The sequence below is a fragment of the Platalea leucorodia genome (assembly GCF_965183815.1).
Source record: "Platalea leucorodia genome assembly, chromosome: 1".
Taxonomy (NCBI): Eukaryota; Metazoa; Chordata; class Aves; order Pelecaniformes; family Threskiornithidae; genus Platalea; species Platalea leucorodia.
Window position 1 is genome coordinate 56,667,799 of NC_138823.1, and position 17,853 is coordinate 56,685,651.

General features: G+C 38.6%; 1 protein-coding gene across 3 annotated transcripts in view; it reads left to right on the plus strand.

Annotated features, from left to right (window-relative positions):
• Window positions 1-17,853, plus strand: part of ANKRD12 (ankyrin repeat domain 12) — a 48,100-nt gene that overhangs the window by 17,401 nt on the left and 12,846 nt on the right. The window contains exons 3-7 of one of the 3 annotated variants that reach the window (XM_082316194.1): window positions 273-449; window positions 2,225-2,425; window positions 6,642-6,784; window positions 8,493-8,640; window positions 12,360-17,056. In XM_082316194.1, coding sequence (XP_082172320.1) covers window positions 273-449; window positions 2,225-2,425; window positions 6,642-6,784; window positions 8,493-8,640; window positions 12,360-17,056 — 5,366 coding nt within the window. Of the gene's footprint in view, window positions 1-272; window positions 450-2,224; window positions 2,426-6,641; window positions 6,785-8,492; window positions 8,641-8,903; window positions 10,909-12,359; window positions 17,057-17,853 lie in introns of those variants that run through there. The other 2 variants (XM_082316195.1, XM_082316196.1) reach the window with 2 other exon arrangements.

Genomic DNA, 17,853 nt, shown 5'->3' on the forward strand with positions numbered 1-17,853 from the left:
CAGAATTTTTTAAGCGCCTGACTTGATTCTCTGAAAATTAAAGTTGTGACATATACAGTCTTCCTGCTGTGAAACAGGTTTTTCATCTTTTAGAATTTTTTAGTAATCCTCCTTACAGCTTTAAGTGCTTTAACTCAGTAGCTTATTATCCTGATATGAACAGGTAACCAAAACTAATGCAAATGCAGCAAATTAGAGATGCAATTTCTGGTTTTCTTCACCTGCTACCAATCACCAGTTCACATAGCTTAAAAGGGTCCTTTTATTTCTAGAAAAATGTTCTAAAATGTTAATATTTCCAGAGAAGGAAGGTCCGGAGAAAAAGAAAATGAAGAAGGATACTGGAAATAAGAAATCAACACCAGTTAGCATTCTTTTTGGTTATCCTCTGTCAGAGCGCAAACAGATGGCACTTCTCATGCAGATGACAGCAAGAGACAACAGTCCAGGTGATCTTACAAAGTTAACAGTCTTCTTCCTCCTGCCTATTTAATTCTGTCCCAGTCAGAATATTCTGAACGCTGCTGGTTTTCAACAACCCTTGCTTTTTATTGCATTTTTTTTAATTATTCATAATTCTGGTAAAACTCTATTGCATTGATGAGTAATTTGATGAAAAATTCTTGACCTTCTGTAGTTATGCGCAAAGGTTTGCGTTATTGATAGCTGTAAAACCTGAAAATCTCTGTTCTTCCTTTGATTATTTTTGCCTCTCAAACACTGTTCCATATGCATTAATTAAAAACTAAAATACTATCTGTTTTTTATGACATTTAACTACTGTCTCATTGCCTCCATTTGGAGCAGGATTTTAATTTAGAAGGAAACTGGATCGTCTCCTTAGGATTTAATGGGAGAGGGGAGATACCTTGTTTTTAGTTCAGAACTTCAAACTTTCCTTGATCCAGTTGTATTTAAAAAATCTTTATGTATGTGTATGTTCTGCCTGTGTAATGTTTTTACAGATTTAGCATTTAAAAGTGAATGGCTGCGTTTCCTTAAGAATTTGGTGCCAGTTACCTAATCTTTTACTATCCTGCTATGTTTAAAACAAAATCTGTGTAGAGAAAGGCAAGACAATTTCATGGCAAGAGGAGGTATCTTATCTTTAAAAAGTTCCCCAGATTTTGGAATACTTTGGGGGGGGGGGGGGGGGGGCGGGGAAGGATATTCTTTAGTCTCTCATGCCAAGAAGTCTACCCCATATATGAAAACCTTTGAGTCCCTGGCCCATGGATATGTTCTCAGTTGCTTGAGAGATTAAACTCAAGGAATCATGAAGATGGAAACTGCTGGACAGATATGCTCTGGCCTCCCTGTCACGAATTATAAAAGTTGCAGAAGAATTTGGGACTTCCAGGCTCTCTTCTTTCCATCAAACCACTAGAAACATTGCCTGAAGTATTGCATACTTTTATTTAAACTGTTACTGAAATAGAACCAGACTGCTTTGGTTAGGGATTTCACTTTTAACTAATAGGCACTCTTCAATAGAATCATGTTTGAAGGGAAATATTTTAGCTAGAATTCTATTATTTCAGTATATATTTATATTCATAAAGCACTTTTTTGTTGAAAGCATATATTCTATCAACTATATTAATAACTTTAATTACAGAAGATAATATTTTAACTGACTCCCTGTAACCAAAGACTAACGGAAAAATACAATAGAGGCTGTCTTACTGCAGTTTCTCCTTTTGTGTAAATCTGGCTTTGTGGCTTCCCTTATTTTTGAGAAAATGTTGAGAAACTTTAGTAATAGTAGTTTACTGTCCAGTCCACCCAAAAACATTTGTGGTGGCACAACTCAGAAAGTGCAGGGAGCACAATGCACAACCAGTAATTCCTTAAACTGGCATCCCACTACATAAAAATACAGCGGAAGTGTGCTGGAGGAAGGGGAGGCAGGCTAGATACTGATCTGCATGGTGATGTTTTTTTCTTGTTTCAGCAGAATTTATACCAGAGTATGTGAACCTTGTGTTTTGGATAGACTTCATCTGTCCTTGAAACCTACTTTAAAAATAGTGAGACTTTGCAAAACACCCTTTTGCAGATTGCAAATAGGCATTGTGTTGATACATGTGAAGTGTCAAATATGCCCTTTATTTAAATAAAATTATTCACTGATAACTGTAGTCTTTGAATACAATTGTGAAAATGAGATGAAGTAAAAATAGTGTTAAATAACTTAGCGACCTTTTAAAAACTTATTTTGTAGATTCCACCTTAAATCATCCTGTACAAACAACACCAACACAAAAGAAAACTCCAAGTTCCTCTTCAAGACAAAAAGACAAAGTTAACAAGAGAAATGAACGAGGGGAAACGCCTCTACATATGGCAGCAATTCGAGGGGATGTTAAACAGGTTAAGGAGCTAATCAGTTTAGGTGCAAATGTGAATGTAAAAGATTTCGCAGGTAAGTTGACACATGTTCTCTTAACTGTATGAATTAAATATTACTGCTGAAATTGTCAGAGGTTTAATTTCAGTTCATGCTATATGCAAATGAAAAAACAAAATTCATTGGAAATTTTCAAATCATGTTTTCATTTCTGATGGCAGTGGTAGTGCTAGGATGCTGTAGTACATAGTAGATTATTAGAATGGTATAATAATACTTGGATATTTGAGTTGTGACCAGGGCCTTTGCACACTAGGCATATATAAAAATATGTGTGCATGCTTGCTGAACTTTGTAGAATGATACTAGGCAAAGTCAGTAACTGATAATGGGATTGTAGGCTATGTGAGGAGATGCAAAGTTTAGTAACAGTGAAGGTGGTAGCACTGTAATGTACCTTGTCTTCTCTACTGTGACGGCTAATACACACCAAAGCAGATGGGTGTGGTATAGCTTGCACTTGTCATTTAGTCCTGCTAGATTAATACTAGTTTTGGTATGTCAGTATCTGCTGTGATGTCAGCACTGATTGATAAACTTGAAGGTAAGTTGTAACTTGTACCATATTTTTAGTATCTTTATTTGGTATCTTTCTTTACCTTTCTTAGTATCTGTTTAGTAACCTTTCTATAACGAAATGTCTGTGCTGCCTGTCTGTTTGTCTGCAAGACCTCCTAAATATTTTGGAACCTGCTGGCAAACTTTTGCCTATTTTGCTTTTGCTACTCTCATGGTAGTTAAGTTCTACATGTTTTAGTAAAAAGTTAGTTCTACATGTTTTAGTAAAAAAATCTCCAGGAGACTAAATAGGAGATTCCTAAAGTAATGCTTCCACAGAAGACAGAACCTGCAGTTTTGAGTTCAATAGTTGCCAGCTGTTGATTGGCTAGGCACCAAATTAAATGCATTTACATAGTGAGATAAGCCGAAGTACCTGCTGGTTTTTCCTCAACCAGTGTGAAAGGGCATAAGACTTAGAAGCTGGAGTATTGGGTAGACATTTAGGGCATGGAACGGGGTTGGGGTAATGAGGAGGGATGGAACAGAGTGAAAGGAAGGCTAAGTCAGAGGATAAAGGGTTGGTGCAGAGGTGGTTGTGGGCTTGGGGTCTAAGAGACATCTATAAAAAGGTAGGATTCAGTACATGTTTCTCAAATGCAAGGACAACTCTAAAAAATAATACAAGTATCAAGTGCACATTATATAAACAGCATAACGAACTGCTCCTAATACTCTGCCTCTTGACATTAGCAATTAAACACTGGCTTTTTTGCATCCACAGTAGAAGTGGATCATGGGAAAGTGAGGAAATATATATAAGAAAGAGCCATGTTGCTTTTGGTTATGCTCAGAAAGACTGCGCTCCCAATGCAAAGGGTAATGCTGAAGAAAAGGCAACAAAATTTGTGGGGAGCTCCTGGCATCCCAAGGGAATAAAGAGAATATTGAGAATACTTGGTATAATTAACTGGCAACATTAGCAGTTTCAAGTTTTTAGAGTCATTGCATAATAGAAGCAAAAACATAATGAAGGTCTGAACAAGAGTTTTGACTAGACCTACAGTGAAGCCTGCTAAAGATGCTCAGTTTATGGGTGTGAGTGGTTATAAGGAGAATTATATTCTCAATGGTAATGGTGAGATGAACTGAGGTAGCAGGCTCCAGTGAGAGAAATTAAGAACTATATGGTACAATTAGTTGTCAGCTCACACTTGATGTCAAGAGAAGATATTAATGAGATGGACTAAAATCTTGATTTTAGGTAAGAAACAGATCAGTGGTTTCTTGGTGTACAGAGGGTAGCTGAATTTGTGTTTGAAGATGCAGCTGCCCAGGACTCATTTGTAGAGGAAGAAGAGAAAGGAAGCAGAAGTAGAACCCAGTGGGATCTTCAGAGAAGTTGAGAGGGGAGATAAGAAGAACTTGTTGAAAGAGCCATTTTAGAAAAGGCAGGGGAAGTTCAGGGGAAGACAGACCCACAGAAATCACAGGGAGAACAGAAACACTTCAAGAAGAGATGTTGTAGTGGGTTAACCTTGGCCAGCTGCCAGACACCCACCCAGCTGCTCTCTCACTCCCCCTCCTCAACAGGACAGGTGGAGAAAATAAGATGGAAAAAAAGCCCTCATGGGTTGAATTAAAGACTTCAATAAGTAAAGCAAAAGCTGCATGGGCAAGCAAAGGAAAAAGAGGAATTAATTCACTACTTCCCATCGGCGGGCAAACGTCCAGCCAATTCCTGGGAAGCAGGGCCTCAGCAGGTGTAACGGTTGCTTGGGAAGACAAACGTCGTAACTACAAACATTCCTCCTTCCTTCTTTCCCTGAGCTTTTATTGCTGCCCATGACATCGTATGGTATGGAATATACCTTGGGTCAGTCTGGGTCAGCTGTCCTGGCTGTGCCCCCTCCCAGCCTCTTGTGTGTGGGAGGGAGAGAGAAAGCCTTGACGCTGTACAAGCACTGTGTGTGTTACGAACACTGTTTTTAACTGGTGTGTTACGAACACTGTTTTATCCCCCAGTGCAACGCACAGCACTATATGGGCTGCTATGAAGGAAGTTAACTTCATAACTTCATCCCAGCCTGAGCTGGTATAAATCATTAACTAATTTTAAAGGCCAATGAAAGGATGAGGAGAACGGTTGAGAGTTGGTTCTGAGAATCGATTGGGAGCAAGTCATTAGAGACTTTATTCAGAACTCTGGAGGAGGTGTTTGGGATCAAGTGAGATACTTTTCCATTGGTAATCCAAAGTGAGAAGCAGAGGTGGCTGACCTTCAAAATCCTGTGCAGAGGAAACCGTCAAGAAGAGCGGGAGGATTTGAGCAGTGAGTCATGGGTGGAGCAAAGTAAGAATTTAGGATGCAGTGAAGTTTAGAGAATTAGAGTTTTTTACTAAGAATTTGGCAGAACTAAAGGAGCAGAAAATGAATTAGTAATGGAGGAAGTAACTCTGCTCATGGGATATCTGCCAGAATGATACTGCTGTGTGAGAACAAGAGTAAAGGAAACAGATGTTGAGAGCAAGCCAGGACTAGAGTTGGCAGGCTGGACATCGTGGTAGGATAGAAAGGCAAAGCAGTAAAACATGGAGAAGAATGAATTACAGAGAGAATTAATAAAAGGGAAGAAGATGGGTATGAGAGGACTGATAGCAGAAGAGTGTCATCATTGTGTGTGTGTGGCAAAAAAGGCGAATGACAAGAAAATGGAAGGAAGGAGGTGGTAGCCAGGCCGTGCTGGAAGTTAGTGACCGAAGTGATGATTGCAGGGGAAATTTAAGCAATTTAAATGAGTGGCAGGTGAGAAGTTGAGTGAGAGATGAAGATGAGAAATTACGTTACTGAGGAATGAGATAAGTCAGGGTCTTCTTGTAGTCCTTCTTGTACCTCCTCTTCATGGATGTACTGATTAGATGCAGAGTTCAAGTGAATAAACTCTTCCAGACTTGCACTGGTTATGTTGGAAACAAAAGTTGAATGCCTTCCCAGAACTGGGCTTTAAGGCGGCATCAACAGCAGCCTGGAAGTTCAGGGCAGCTATGAAGTGGAAGGCATCAAGTTGGGGAGAGGAAATTGAGGTAAGGATTATAGCGTGTGGGGGTCGATTGTCATCTTTGGTTGAGGCTCTGCTACCAAAAATGAGCACTAAACTTCAGACTATCAATTTGGAAATCAAAATTGCTAAAAATGACTAATATTCTAGGAAATATCAGGGATAAGTTCTCCGCCAATATTTATTAACAGCTTGCTATCTAGACTAATATGCTGAATGTTATTAGTGATGCCTGGTACATGTTCAGTGGCTGTAAAGGAGCACTGGTTATGATAATTTGCCATACTTATTCTTTCCAATAGTGTGGTTTTCAAACTGTTTCCATATAGAATAATGTTATTTATATATACTTAACACTGTGTTCAAATGCTCACTAGTGAAAGAATTTCTAACATGTTTAGTCTGGGGATTTTGTGCCAGATTTTGTCTTGTACTATTTGATTAGTGATTTCTGTGTTCAGTTTAATCCCAGTAAAATTTGGAATTTATTGGCATGAGGTTTAAAGTTGATAAAGCATGTGTTGTTCATCAGATGCACAGTATTACCTTCCTGCCAACTACTGTGCATGAGTGTATTTTGAAATGTTTCAAGGCAAGAGAGATCTATAGCACAGGAGAAAAAAAAAAATTAAACCTTTGACCTTTCAAACTACACTTACCACATTTCACTATAGGTTGGACACCACTGCATGAAGCTTGTAATGTTGGTTACTACGATGTTGCTAAAGTCCTGATAGCAGCAGGAGCCGATGTGAACACGCAGGGCTTGGATGATGATACGCCACTTCATGATTCTGCTAGTAGCGGGCATAGAAACGTGAGTTTGCGGGGAGAGTGGGAGGGGAATAAATAAGTGGTTTGAAATGCTCAGTCTCTAGAACAAATCCTAACTGTCCTGATTACTCTCATATAGTTTATAATCCTGCTTCTGCTGTTTTGGGGGCATCTTAAAGTTGTTTTGTTTTTCTTTGTTTCATTTTGCTTGTCATCCTACTTCTGTTGCCAGATATGTTCTACCAGTATCTGGTTTCTCAAATATTTAAAAGTGTCACTTTTACTTTTTTAATAAATAAAAATTGTAATGACTTTTTAAATAAATAAACATTTTAATGACTTGTTGTTCTGAGAGACTTCTACTGTATAGGATTCTTGAAAGAAAAATGTCTCCAAATGGTATACTGTGGGTTTGGGGAAATAGTTTTTACTTCTGTGTGCCCAGGAAAGTAAAACATGCTTTTCTATATATATAAAAAGTATTTTTATATATTTTTATATATAAAAATATTTAAAGTTATATATCCTGCATTTATTTTTATACATTTTTTCATGGACTTCGAAGTAAAGCATTGATGTATGTATATATTCCTTATTTTTAAAAAAAAAATTGCCAATAATGACTTAGCAGAGAGGATAAATGGAGCACTGTAGGTATTTTACATTAATTTTTGAATTTATTCTTGTTTTCTGCAAACTAGATGGAGAAATAATTCCACTCTCCTTTTATGTCTCTCTATTTCATTACTATGTATGTGATCTTCATAAAGCAAAAACCAGAAAATATCCTTAAATCAAGTATACCTTCCAAACAAGGTGTTCAGTTTGAAAGGATATTCTGGAAAGGCTAGAGAAGAGAATTATGATAATCTGATTGTGACAATTTTATTAACTGTTTCGTAACTGTTTCGTATGGGTATCTAAACAAAAGTGGGTCTTTAGATCGAGCTTGCATAAAATTGTAGTAGAGATTTGGAGAACAGGACCTCTTGCTTGTCTGGTCTCAGTATACATATCTGTGACCATCTCACTGACATTATGTATCAGAAAAATTCTGAAGTTTCATGTTACCATATCGCTGTCTGCTGAATTTCCCCACTCTTAGTCTGTAGGACCAAAAAAAAAGTAACTGATACTGGATACTGTGCTGAAAAGGCAGTGGCCTTGGTATCATTGTAACTTTAATCATTTTTTTTGCCCTTGATTCTAGAGAAATTGATGATTTTGCTGTGTTATATTCAGTTGGGGATGGGGGTAGTTTGTTCCTCCAATAAGATACTTGGATCTCTGTCAGGGCTTTTCTGGAGTGCTGTGGAAACCAATAGTACTGCTACTTGAAAAACTTTTCCTGCTCCTTAGAGTTAAATGCTATAAAATTTGGAGCAAGGAGGTGAATTTGAGTGCAGAGGAGTAGAGAGCTTGGTAGATGAGGAACCACGTGAATTGTGGGAGGAAATGCTAGAACAGCAAGAACAAAAAGCCACCGTTGCTTTTCTTTATGATGATGCTATGTCTGTGTAACGGAGGACAACTTTCTTTAGTCTTCCCTGTTACCTCTTCTAATGAGCAGATAATGAATACCTGGACTTTGCATTCTAGTTGCTGAAGCCTTGCTTTGCAGTCTCTATTTCATAGGGAGGAGATTAGGGTTGCATATCCATTATCCTCATTCCATGTGCAATGGAAGATTTTTATGCTGGTCAAGTAACATGTTGTGAAAAGCCTAAAAGTTCATTTATTTAATGCTGCAGATTGTGAAGCTGTTGCTTCGACATGGTGGAAATCCATTTCAAGCCAATAAGCATGGGGAGAGACCTGTTGATGTTGCTGAAACTGAAGAGCTGGAAATGCTGTTGAAAAGGGAAGTGCCCATCTCTGATGATGAAGACAGTTGCTCAGGTAAAAGTAGCCATTTAATTGCACACTCAAAGTGCATCAAGTCACCTGAAGTTAAGTGCTTTTAATCTTTTGCATAGTGTTAGCTATTAAGAGTTGCTGCACATAGCAATTGCTATTACTAAGGCTGTTTTCCACTTTTAGTTTTAGAGGTAGTTTTCAGATCTTTCCATTGAATTATCTGAAATGTTTATTCTGACTTTTTTTTTTCCTTCTCTCCCTCTCTCTTTAATAAGGCCTTCCCACTCTCCAAATCAACCCTACCTCATAATGGTGGTTTTACCAGAGAAAGATACAGAGAAAAATACCATATTTATTATAATACAAAGTGGTTTCTGAGAGGTCTTCTTGAGCGAAAATATCCCCAAAGTCACTTATTTCACATCCTTCGTAGATGAATCAGGAGCTAGGGTCTCACATGCGCATAACTTACATTACACTTACTCAGTAAAGAAAAGTCCCTGCCAGTGGGGGAATCACTGGTTTGTGAAGGTGACCAGATAGTACCTTGCTTGGTGGAGGCAGTAATTCTTGTCCCCTGATGTATTTCTGCAGATTAAGGAGTAGGTATCACCTCTTAGGGCGCAGAAAGAACTGTTGTCTCCTTGAAAGCAAAAGATTCTTGACCATGAGTAACTTGCTTGAGCACCACGCAGGAACTTTTCATTCTGCTTTTACAGAGTCTTTAGGAATTCAGATTATTTTGAGTAAAAGAAATAAGGTGGATTGAAAACTGGCTGAATGGCCAGGCCTAGAGGGTGGTGATCAGTAGCACAAAGTTTGGCTGGAAGCCCGTAACTCGCAGTGTCCTCAGGGGTCAATACTGGGTCCAATCCTCTTTGACATCTTCATTAATGACTGGGGTAGAGTATACCATCAGGAATTTTACTGATGACACAAAACTGGGAGGAGTGGCTGATGCACCAGAGGGTCATGCTGACATCCAGAGGGACCTTGACACGTTGGAGAAACGGGCTGGCAGGAACCTCTTGAAGTTCAGCAAGGAGAAGTGCAAAGTCCTGCACCTGGGGAGGAACAACCCCCCATGCACCAGTACAGACTGGGGTTTGACCAGCTGGAAAGCAGCTCTGCAGGAAAGGCCCTGGGGGTCCTGGTGGACACCAAGTTGAAGATGAGCCAGCAATGTGCCCTTGCAGCAAAGGTGGCCAATGGCATCCTGGGCTGCATCAGGAGGAGTGTTGCCAGCAGGTCAAGGGAGGTGATCCTTCCCCTTTGCTCAGCCCTGGTGAGGCCACAGCTGGAGTGCTGGGTCATGTTCTGGGCTCCCTACTACGAGAGAGACATGGACATACTGGAGAGAGTCCAGGAACGGCCACAAAGATGATGGACTGGAGCACTTCTCCTGTGAGGAAAGGCTGAGAAAGCTGGGATCGCTCAGCCTGGAGAAGAGAAGGCTCAGGCGGGATCTTACAATGTGTACACATACCTGAAGGGGTGGAAAGAGGACAGAGCCAGGCTCTTTTCAGTGGTGCCCAGTGACAGGGCCTGAGGGAATGGGCACAACCTGAAACACAGGAGGTTCCCTCTGGACAGCAGGAAATGCTTTTTTTTCACTGTGAGGGTGACCAAGCACTGGCACAGGTTGCCCAGGGAGGCTGTGGAGCCTCCATCCTTGGAGATACTCAAAAGCTGTTGGGACACAGTCCTGGGCAACTGGCTTTGGGTGGCCCTGCTTGAGCAGGGGGGCTTGGATGAGGTGACCTCCAGAGGCGCCTTGCAACCTCAACCATTCTGTGATTCTGTGAAAATTATATGATGGAGAGCATCGTGTCACATGATTGTTAAAGTCAGTTTCTTTTTCCCTGACAATCAAAAAAGCACAACAAAACAAAACAAAACCAACTAAACAAACAACAGAAAAAAAAACCCAACCCCAAACTCCTAGGAGTGTTTTCTATTCAAGGCTTCACTATACTTAAAGGAACAAAAAAGTCATATTGACCTATGTAGAGCTAATAAAAACTCTGATGTAGTGTTAACTTTTTTTTGTATTAGAAGAATAGCCTGAAATACAGTGCATAGTCATTCTGTTTTAAGGCATTGCTCCACAGGATCTATTAAGCTTAGCCAAATCATTAAGATTAAGAAAAATATTTTTACATATGCATAATAGAAACTTGTTACTATTTAGCAGTTGATTCCTCAGCAGTTGTATGTCTGTGCAGGGTATTGCTCCGTTTCCATGGGCTGGTTTCCAAGAGGAGCAGAATGTTCTCTGCAGTTTCTCAAGGAGTCAGGCTCAGAGAATAGGTGATCAGTCTCCTGTACTTCTATTGTTTTACCTGTGGTCATTAAAGGAGTAAGCTGTCTGATGTGTTTGGAATGGGGAAAGACTGCTAAGAGCAAAGCAAACAGGGCCATGGAAGAGAGAAGCAGGAACTACCTTGTAGGAAAAGGGTGAAGGGAAGGCACAGACAAGCTACAAGGAGTGGTTAGAGTTAAAGCGGGAAGATGACGGCATGTACGTGGGGGGGGGGGGGGGGCGGGGTGGTGGTGGAATATATAAAAAGCTGATAGCATAGAACTAGTAATGTGTTCTGGGTGTTACAGATAATATAGAAGATAATAGGGACTTCTGGGGTTTATTTTATTGATACTGCATTGTTGAATACAAAGTGCATGAGAAGCCTGTTGGTAAGGTATGTGTCTTAACCATTGTATACTGGCAGTTGGTCCACAGAGGATCCTACTGGAAATGAGGGGGAATCTTGCAGCAGAACTTTTTTTTTTTTTTTTTTTTCCTCATTCAAACTTCTAATGCATTGAAACTGCTTCATCACTTTCCTTACACTATTATTTTAAACTCTTCTGTTACTTTTTATTCAGTATGTCAAATCTCTAATCCATGATACTGAATATGACAATAGTTGGTTCTTTTTAAAAAGCAAACTGGTAGATTCAGCTGAAGAGGCTTGACTTAGAACATTATTTGGAGGGAACAATACATCCAGAAAGACTTCTTAAAGATTTTTGAGTTCTAGTTTTTTCATATGATCAGGTGGTGATAACACTCCACGTGTTTCCTAGAATTTAATTTTAGGAACAGTTGAAAGGTTTATATTTTGGACTTGCAAGTCCAAGACATCCAGTACAACATACTTGCTCCATGCTATGCACTCGTATAGCACAGACCAGTTGCAGTGAATTATAGCATAGTCTACTTCAGGCTGTCCCTATCAGGTGCATAAAGATTCATGAGGGAATTTCTTTACACGAGCAGCTCTTTCTCTTTTAGGAATAAAAGCTCATTGGACGCTGAAACATGACTAAATAGTTCATGTGGAGGAACATAGTTTAGTTGTTAGAGAACGTAAGAGCTGATGAATTCCCAGAGGAATAAGTCATCATAGCAAGATGTCCTTGAGAAAGAGTCAGATTATGCAGGAATTACACACAATAGATGAGGTTTAGCAAACTTAAAGTGCATTGCTTTTATTAGATTGGGATATAAATGCTAATTAATATTTTTACATACCTGAGTGACAGCGGTAAAGTGCGGAGAGCACTTTGGCTTCATGACCTTTTTGGTTTCTCTTAAAAAGCTTAATTCTAGTAAGAAGGATTACTGTGTGTTTTGAGTGGTCTTTTTCTTTTTTCATTTGTATAGCAGTGTGACTGCTGAACTGAGCTATTTTGTCCTGAACTGAAGTGTGAAGAATGTCCCATCAGTACTCAAGTAATTTTTTGTTTTCTTACTCTAGATTCTGAAGAAGCTCCATCTGTAAATCCTTCCAGTGTTGAGGGGAATGTTGATTCAGAAGTAGAAAAGGACTCTGTAGCCAATGACAGCAAACAAATGGTCCCTAGTAAGGCACCACCTCCATCTGCTCTTGATGAATATGAGTTTAAAGATGATGACGAAGATGAAATGAAAAAAATGATTGATGACAGACATATTCTTAGAAAAGACCTGAGGAAAGAGGATGAGACTGAAGTGGAAAAGAACAGCTTATTTGTGAAACAAGAAAAAGTTGTCTTTTCAAAATCATTTAAAAGCAAAAAGCAGAAACCATCTAGAGTTCTGTATTCAAGTTCTGAAAGTTCAGATGAAGAAATACTTCAGGACAAGAAGATAGTCTCTCCTTGCTCTATTTCAGAGACATCAAATTCTGACGTGAGAGTAAAGAAAGAATATATGGTTACAAATGAACACAAGCAAAAAGGCAAAGTTAAAAGGAAAGTAAAAAATCAGAGCAAAAATAAAGAGAATCAAGAACTAAAGCAAGAAAAAGAAAATGCTAGAGTAACAAATATAGCTACTTCTGGGTTAGATTCTTTAGATAAAACTAGAGAGGAAGAAACCTTTAAGAAGTCTTTCACCCCAAAAGAAGATTCTTCTTTACATCTGTTTCATATCACTGCTGGCAAATCTCCGAAGCATCCCTGTGGATTAAGTGAAAAGCAGTCAACAGCATTAAAGCAAGAAAACACCAAAACTTGCTTATCACCAGGAGGTTCCGAAATAACATTGCAATCCGAATTAGTTCGGTATGATCACAACACTGATTCTGAATTTCTAGTAGAAAGTTCTAGTGGCAAATCTTGCAAGCACAAAGAAAAAAGCAAGCATCATCAGAAAGATTTTCACTTAGAATTTGGTGAAAAATCTAGTCCTAAAATTAAAGAGGAAGATAACAGCTCAACATTTGAGAATTCAGAGTATACTCTGAGAAAGATTGACAAGGAAGGTAAAACACTTAAAAAGCATAAATTAAGGCACAAAGAAAGAGAAAAGGACAAGCACAAAAAGGAACAGGATGGGGAAAAGGAAAAACATAAACATAAAGATAATGTTAAAGAGGTTCAGAGAAGTATTGAGTTTGACAGAGAATTTTGGAAAGAGAACTTTTTCAAGAGTGATGAAAATGAAGATATGTTGTTAAATATAGAACATGAATCCCTTTCTTCAGACAGAAAATCAAAGCTAGAAAAAGCTGTGGCAAAAGAAGATAAGTTAGTTAAGGAGAGGCAATTCCAGAAAGAGAGAAATGCTAAAGAGGAGAGAGAGAAAGAGAAGAACAAAAAGGAAAATGAGAAGTTTCTGAAAGATGAAAAAGTAAAAGATACAAAAGAAGAAAAAGAAATTACGCTTGCAGATAAAGAAATGGAATTGTTCTGCTTTGGTGTTAAAGAGGAGGCAGCCAGCATGCATTTAATAGAAAAAGAAACAGATACTGAAAAGCAGGAAAAGAATTTAAAGGAAAATAAAGAAAAGACTGAAAAGCGAACCTCAGCCAAAGAAAAAGATGTTGAAAAGATAGAAAGAAAAAATGGAGAAAAAGAGAAAAAGGTAAAACATGAATACAAGACGGAGAAAGAAAAAGCAGAAGTAAATGAAAATATAGAGAAAGTAAAGGAGAAACCCAATTTCCAGCAAGCAGAAAGATGCCATAAGGAAAATGATAAAATAAAAAGCACGAGTGCTCTTAAAAAACTTGATGACAAGGAAAGAAATAAAGAAAAAACTGATAAGAAGCATGATAAAGAGAAGGCTGATAAAGACAGACATTGGGCTGAAAGCAAAGAAAAACACTGTACTGAAAGAAAAGTCAAACAGTCTGAAAAAGAATCTGAGTATACTAAATCAGAAAAAAATAGAACTAAAGACAGAGAAAAGGAACTTGAAAAAAAAGACAAATCCAAAGACAAGGAGATCTCAACAGCAGCAAACTCAAAACACATGCAAGAGGAAAGGAGATGCAGTATTACAGAAAGTAATAAAACAGCGCATGACAAACCATCATCTTTGAAAGAAAAAACAAAAGATGATTTGTTGAAAACTCCAGATGGTAGAGAGAAAGATAAAAAAGATAAAGATATAGACCGATACAAAGAGAGAGACAAGCATAAAGATAAGCTGCATCAAAGTAGCTTACTTAAACTAAAACTCGAACATGAGAAACTTAAGCCTAAACCAGCTCCTGCAGCAAAGGATGCTCGACCTAAAGAAAAAAGATTAGTCAATGATGATTTAATGCAAACTAGTTTCGAAAGAATGCTTAGCCTTAAAGATCTGGAAATAGAGCAGTGGCATAGAAAACATAAAGAAAAAATAAAACAGAAAGAGAAGGAACGTTTAAGAAACCGCACTTCTTTAGAACTTAACAAGATGAAAGAAAAACCAAAACACTCATTAGCTGAAGTAAAAGGCAAAGAACTGATTCGTTCAAAAAGCTCAGAGCTGCCAGATGTTTGCATGAAGGAAAAACAGCAGAAAGACGCTACAAGTAATAGATCACAATCAGTAGATACAAGAAGTGTCAATGTTATAAAGCCTTCCTTGGTTTTAGATAATGTAAATAGATCCCCCAAATCAGAAAGTGAAAAGACAGGTCTGAGCTCCAGATCAGTATCCATGGTTTCAGTTGCAAGCTCTGAGGATTCTTGCCATACGACAGTAACTACTCCAAGGCCTGTAATCGAATATGACTCAGACTTTATGCTAGAAGGTTCTGATTCCCAAACGTCTTTTTCACAATCACCGTTTTTGGCAAGTGCCAAATCACCAGCCCTTCTTGAAAAAGAGACCGATGGTCTTGCCGAGTTGCCAGATCGCATTAAGCCACCTTTCGCAAACAGGCTTCCACCAGCGTACATTAGATCAGCATCTGTTGAAGATGTTAAACTGGTTTTAAATGAGTGTAGACCTGTTGTAGAGGTTCGAAGATGCAGCATGCCTGCTGCTGTTTCTGAAAACAGCAAACAGCCTCGAATATCAGAAGAAAATAATCAGAATGCTCCACCATCAGTTCAGACTTACGCCAGCACTTCTCCTAAACCAGAACTACCGCGTAGCATGCTTGAAAGAGATTTTCAAAGTAGTACGTCTGGTTTGCAGTCAAACTTTACATCATCTCTGACTGGAGCTGCTAGCAACAAGCAGGCAACGACGGGTACAAGTACCATTAAAAATACTGCTCAGATGAGCCCTTCAGAAGACTATAATATGCATTTAGAGCCGTGTAGTCAAAGTGGTGTGACTCAGCAAACCAAACCGTGGGATGTGCCTTTTGATAGACTTAATTCATTAAACAATGAGTTTAACAGCTCAGGTTATGGTGTATCAGAGCAAGACACTAACAGTGTTATAGCAATGCATAATTCGGAAAACAGGACGTTAAAAGAGCAACAAGTATCTGAATTTTTGCCTCAGCATGCTGAAATTGAGGGAAATTCCAGTTCTCAAGAATCTGCATCGGTTTTGACTTCACACTCGCCTTGTTCTTTACCTATCCAACCACTCCCAGATGTGTCTAAACACATTTCTTTGCCAGGCATTAGCAGTCAAGATTCATCATTTGTACAACAAAATCTTGTTCAAACTACAGCCTCTGCTTTGGATACAGATGCTACTAGTACCAGAGAGATGGAAAATGCTTTCTTCCCTTCAAATATTAAGAAGGCTGATGCACCCATTGCTGTATATTCTGAGAGCTCTGCAAAGGATATTTCACAGAGCTATGAAAGGGTGAATGATTTACCTACGGTACCGTTAGAAAAAGATATTCCTGAAAGTGATAGCAGTTCACAATTAAGTGTAAATTCATATACATTCAATAAACTTGTTTGTAAGAATGCTCAGAGTGAAATAGATAGTAACACAGCAGATGCTTCAGACATTAGAAATGAAAAAGGCCAACAAGAAAAGTTGGTTTCAGTGCCTGTTGATAGTAAAGCCGATGCTGATCTCTGTGAGCTAAGTTCAGGAATGTCAAAGGGAATTACGAACGAATCAGCTAATAAAAAACCCTGCACTGCAGACAGAGAAAATGCATTGACAGATGATCCACCACAGTACTCCTCTTTATCTAATTTGGAAAATAGTTCACAACAGATTACACAGGAAGAGGTGCATAAATACAGCCAAATAGTTAAACTAGAAGAAGAAATTGCTGAGGATCAGAAGGTGGAACAGCAAGAAGTACCTCAAAGAATCACAAGGAACAGAGCAAATATGCTTGCTAACCAGGGTAAGCAGAATCCTGTTGGCTGCACGCAGACATCAGAAAAAGAGTCTGAATCGTCAGCATCTATGAAAGCAAGGATTAGATTAACTGAAGAGGACGATGCTCAGGTACATCATCCACGTAAAAGAAAGGTGTCGCGTGTGCCTCAGCCTGTGCAAGTGAACCCTTCTTTACTGCAAGCTAAGGAGAAGACCCAGCAGTCGCTAGCAGCTATTGTTGATTCTTTGAAACTTGAAGAGATTCAGCCATACAGTTCTGAGAGAGCAAACCCATATTTTGAATACTTGCACATAAGAAAAAAAATAGAAGAGAAGCGTAAATTACTGTGCAGTGTTATTCCTCAGGCACCTCAATATTATGATGAATATGTGACCTTCAATGGCTCATACCTACTGGATGGCAATCCCTTGAGCAAGATATGCATCCCAACTGTAAGTAACATGGTCTTTAAATATACAGTACAATGAAAGGCATGTTTTGGTTTTATTTTTTGTAACTTTCAGATTCTTCCTAACTTCCTTCTGAACACTTGTGCTGAAAATAGTAAGTTGACATATGTCAAATTAATATTGACCAGTAATGTCATATTTAAAAGTCCCATTCAGTGGAAATATAAACAGTGGTTTCACAGTCATTACAAGACAAACCATCATGTACGACACCTGTAAAAGGCACAGAGACAAATATTATATTTCAAAGTATTTACTACTGTAAAGCCTACCCTTTCAAAACTGAAGTCAGTTGAGAGCATCTCCGAATTTCTCCTGGTTAATTTGGTTAAAACGAATTATTCAAAGCTGTTTCATTTGGAGGAGGGGTGGATGTGCAGTGCTTTAAAATATTAAGTCCATCACCAAAAGTTTTAAGTAGGAGAGTACATGCTAGCAGTTGTTTGGCTGGCATACAGTAGCTCGATAATGTCAGAATTCAGCAGTATTCGATTGTATGCCCATTACTTAAGATGTGTCAAGTTAAGGAAGAGTCTGAGTTTAGGAGGAACAGGGAGAATATCTTAATCCTTGAATGGCAAAAATGCCTACTAAACTGAACTGTTTGTGTGTATGAAGTCTCATGTGTACAAGCCAAGCATCCAGTCTTCAGCTTTCATATTTCGGAATGGACTAGTTAAGATAGCTTGCCCCTACTTGAGATGCTGCCTTAGCTCTTTCCAATAGAGTTTGAAGATTCTTTTGATTAAGCAATGAACACTCAAATTTAATATATAAAA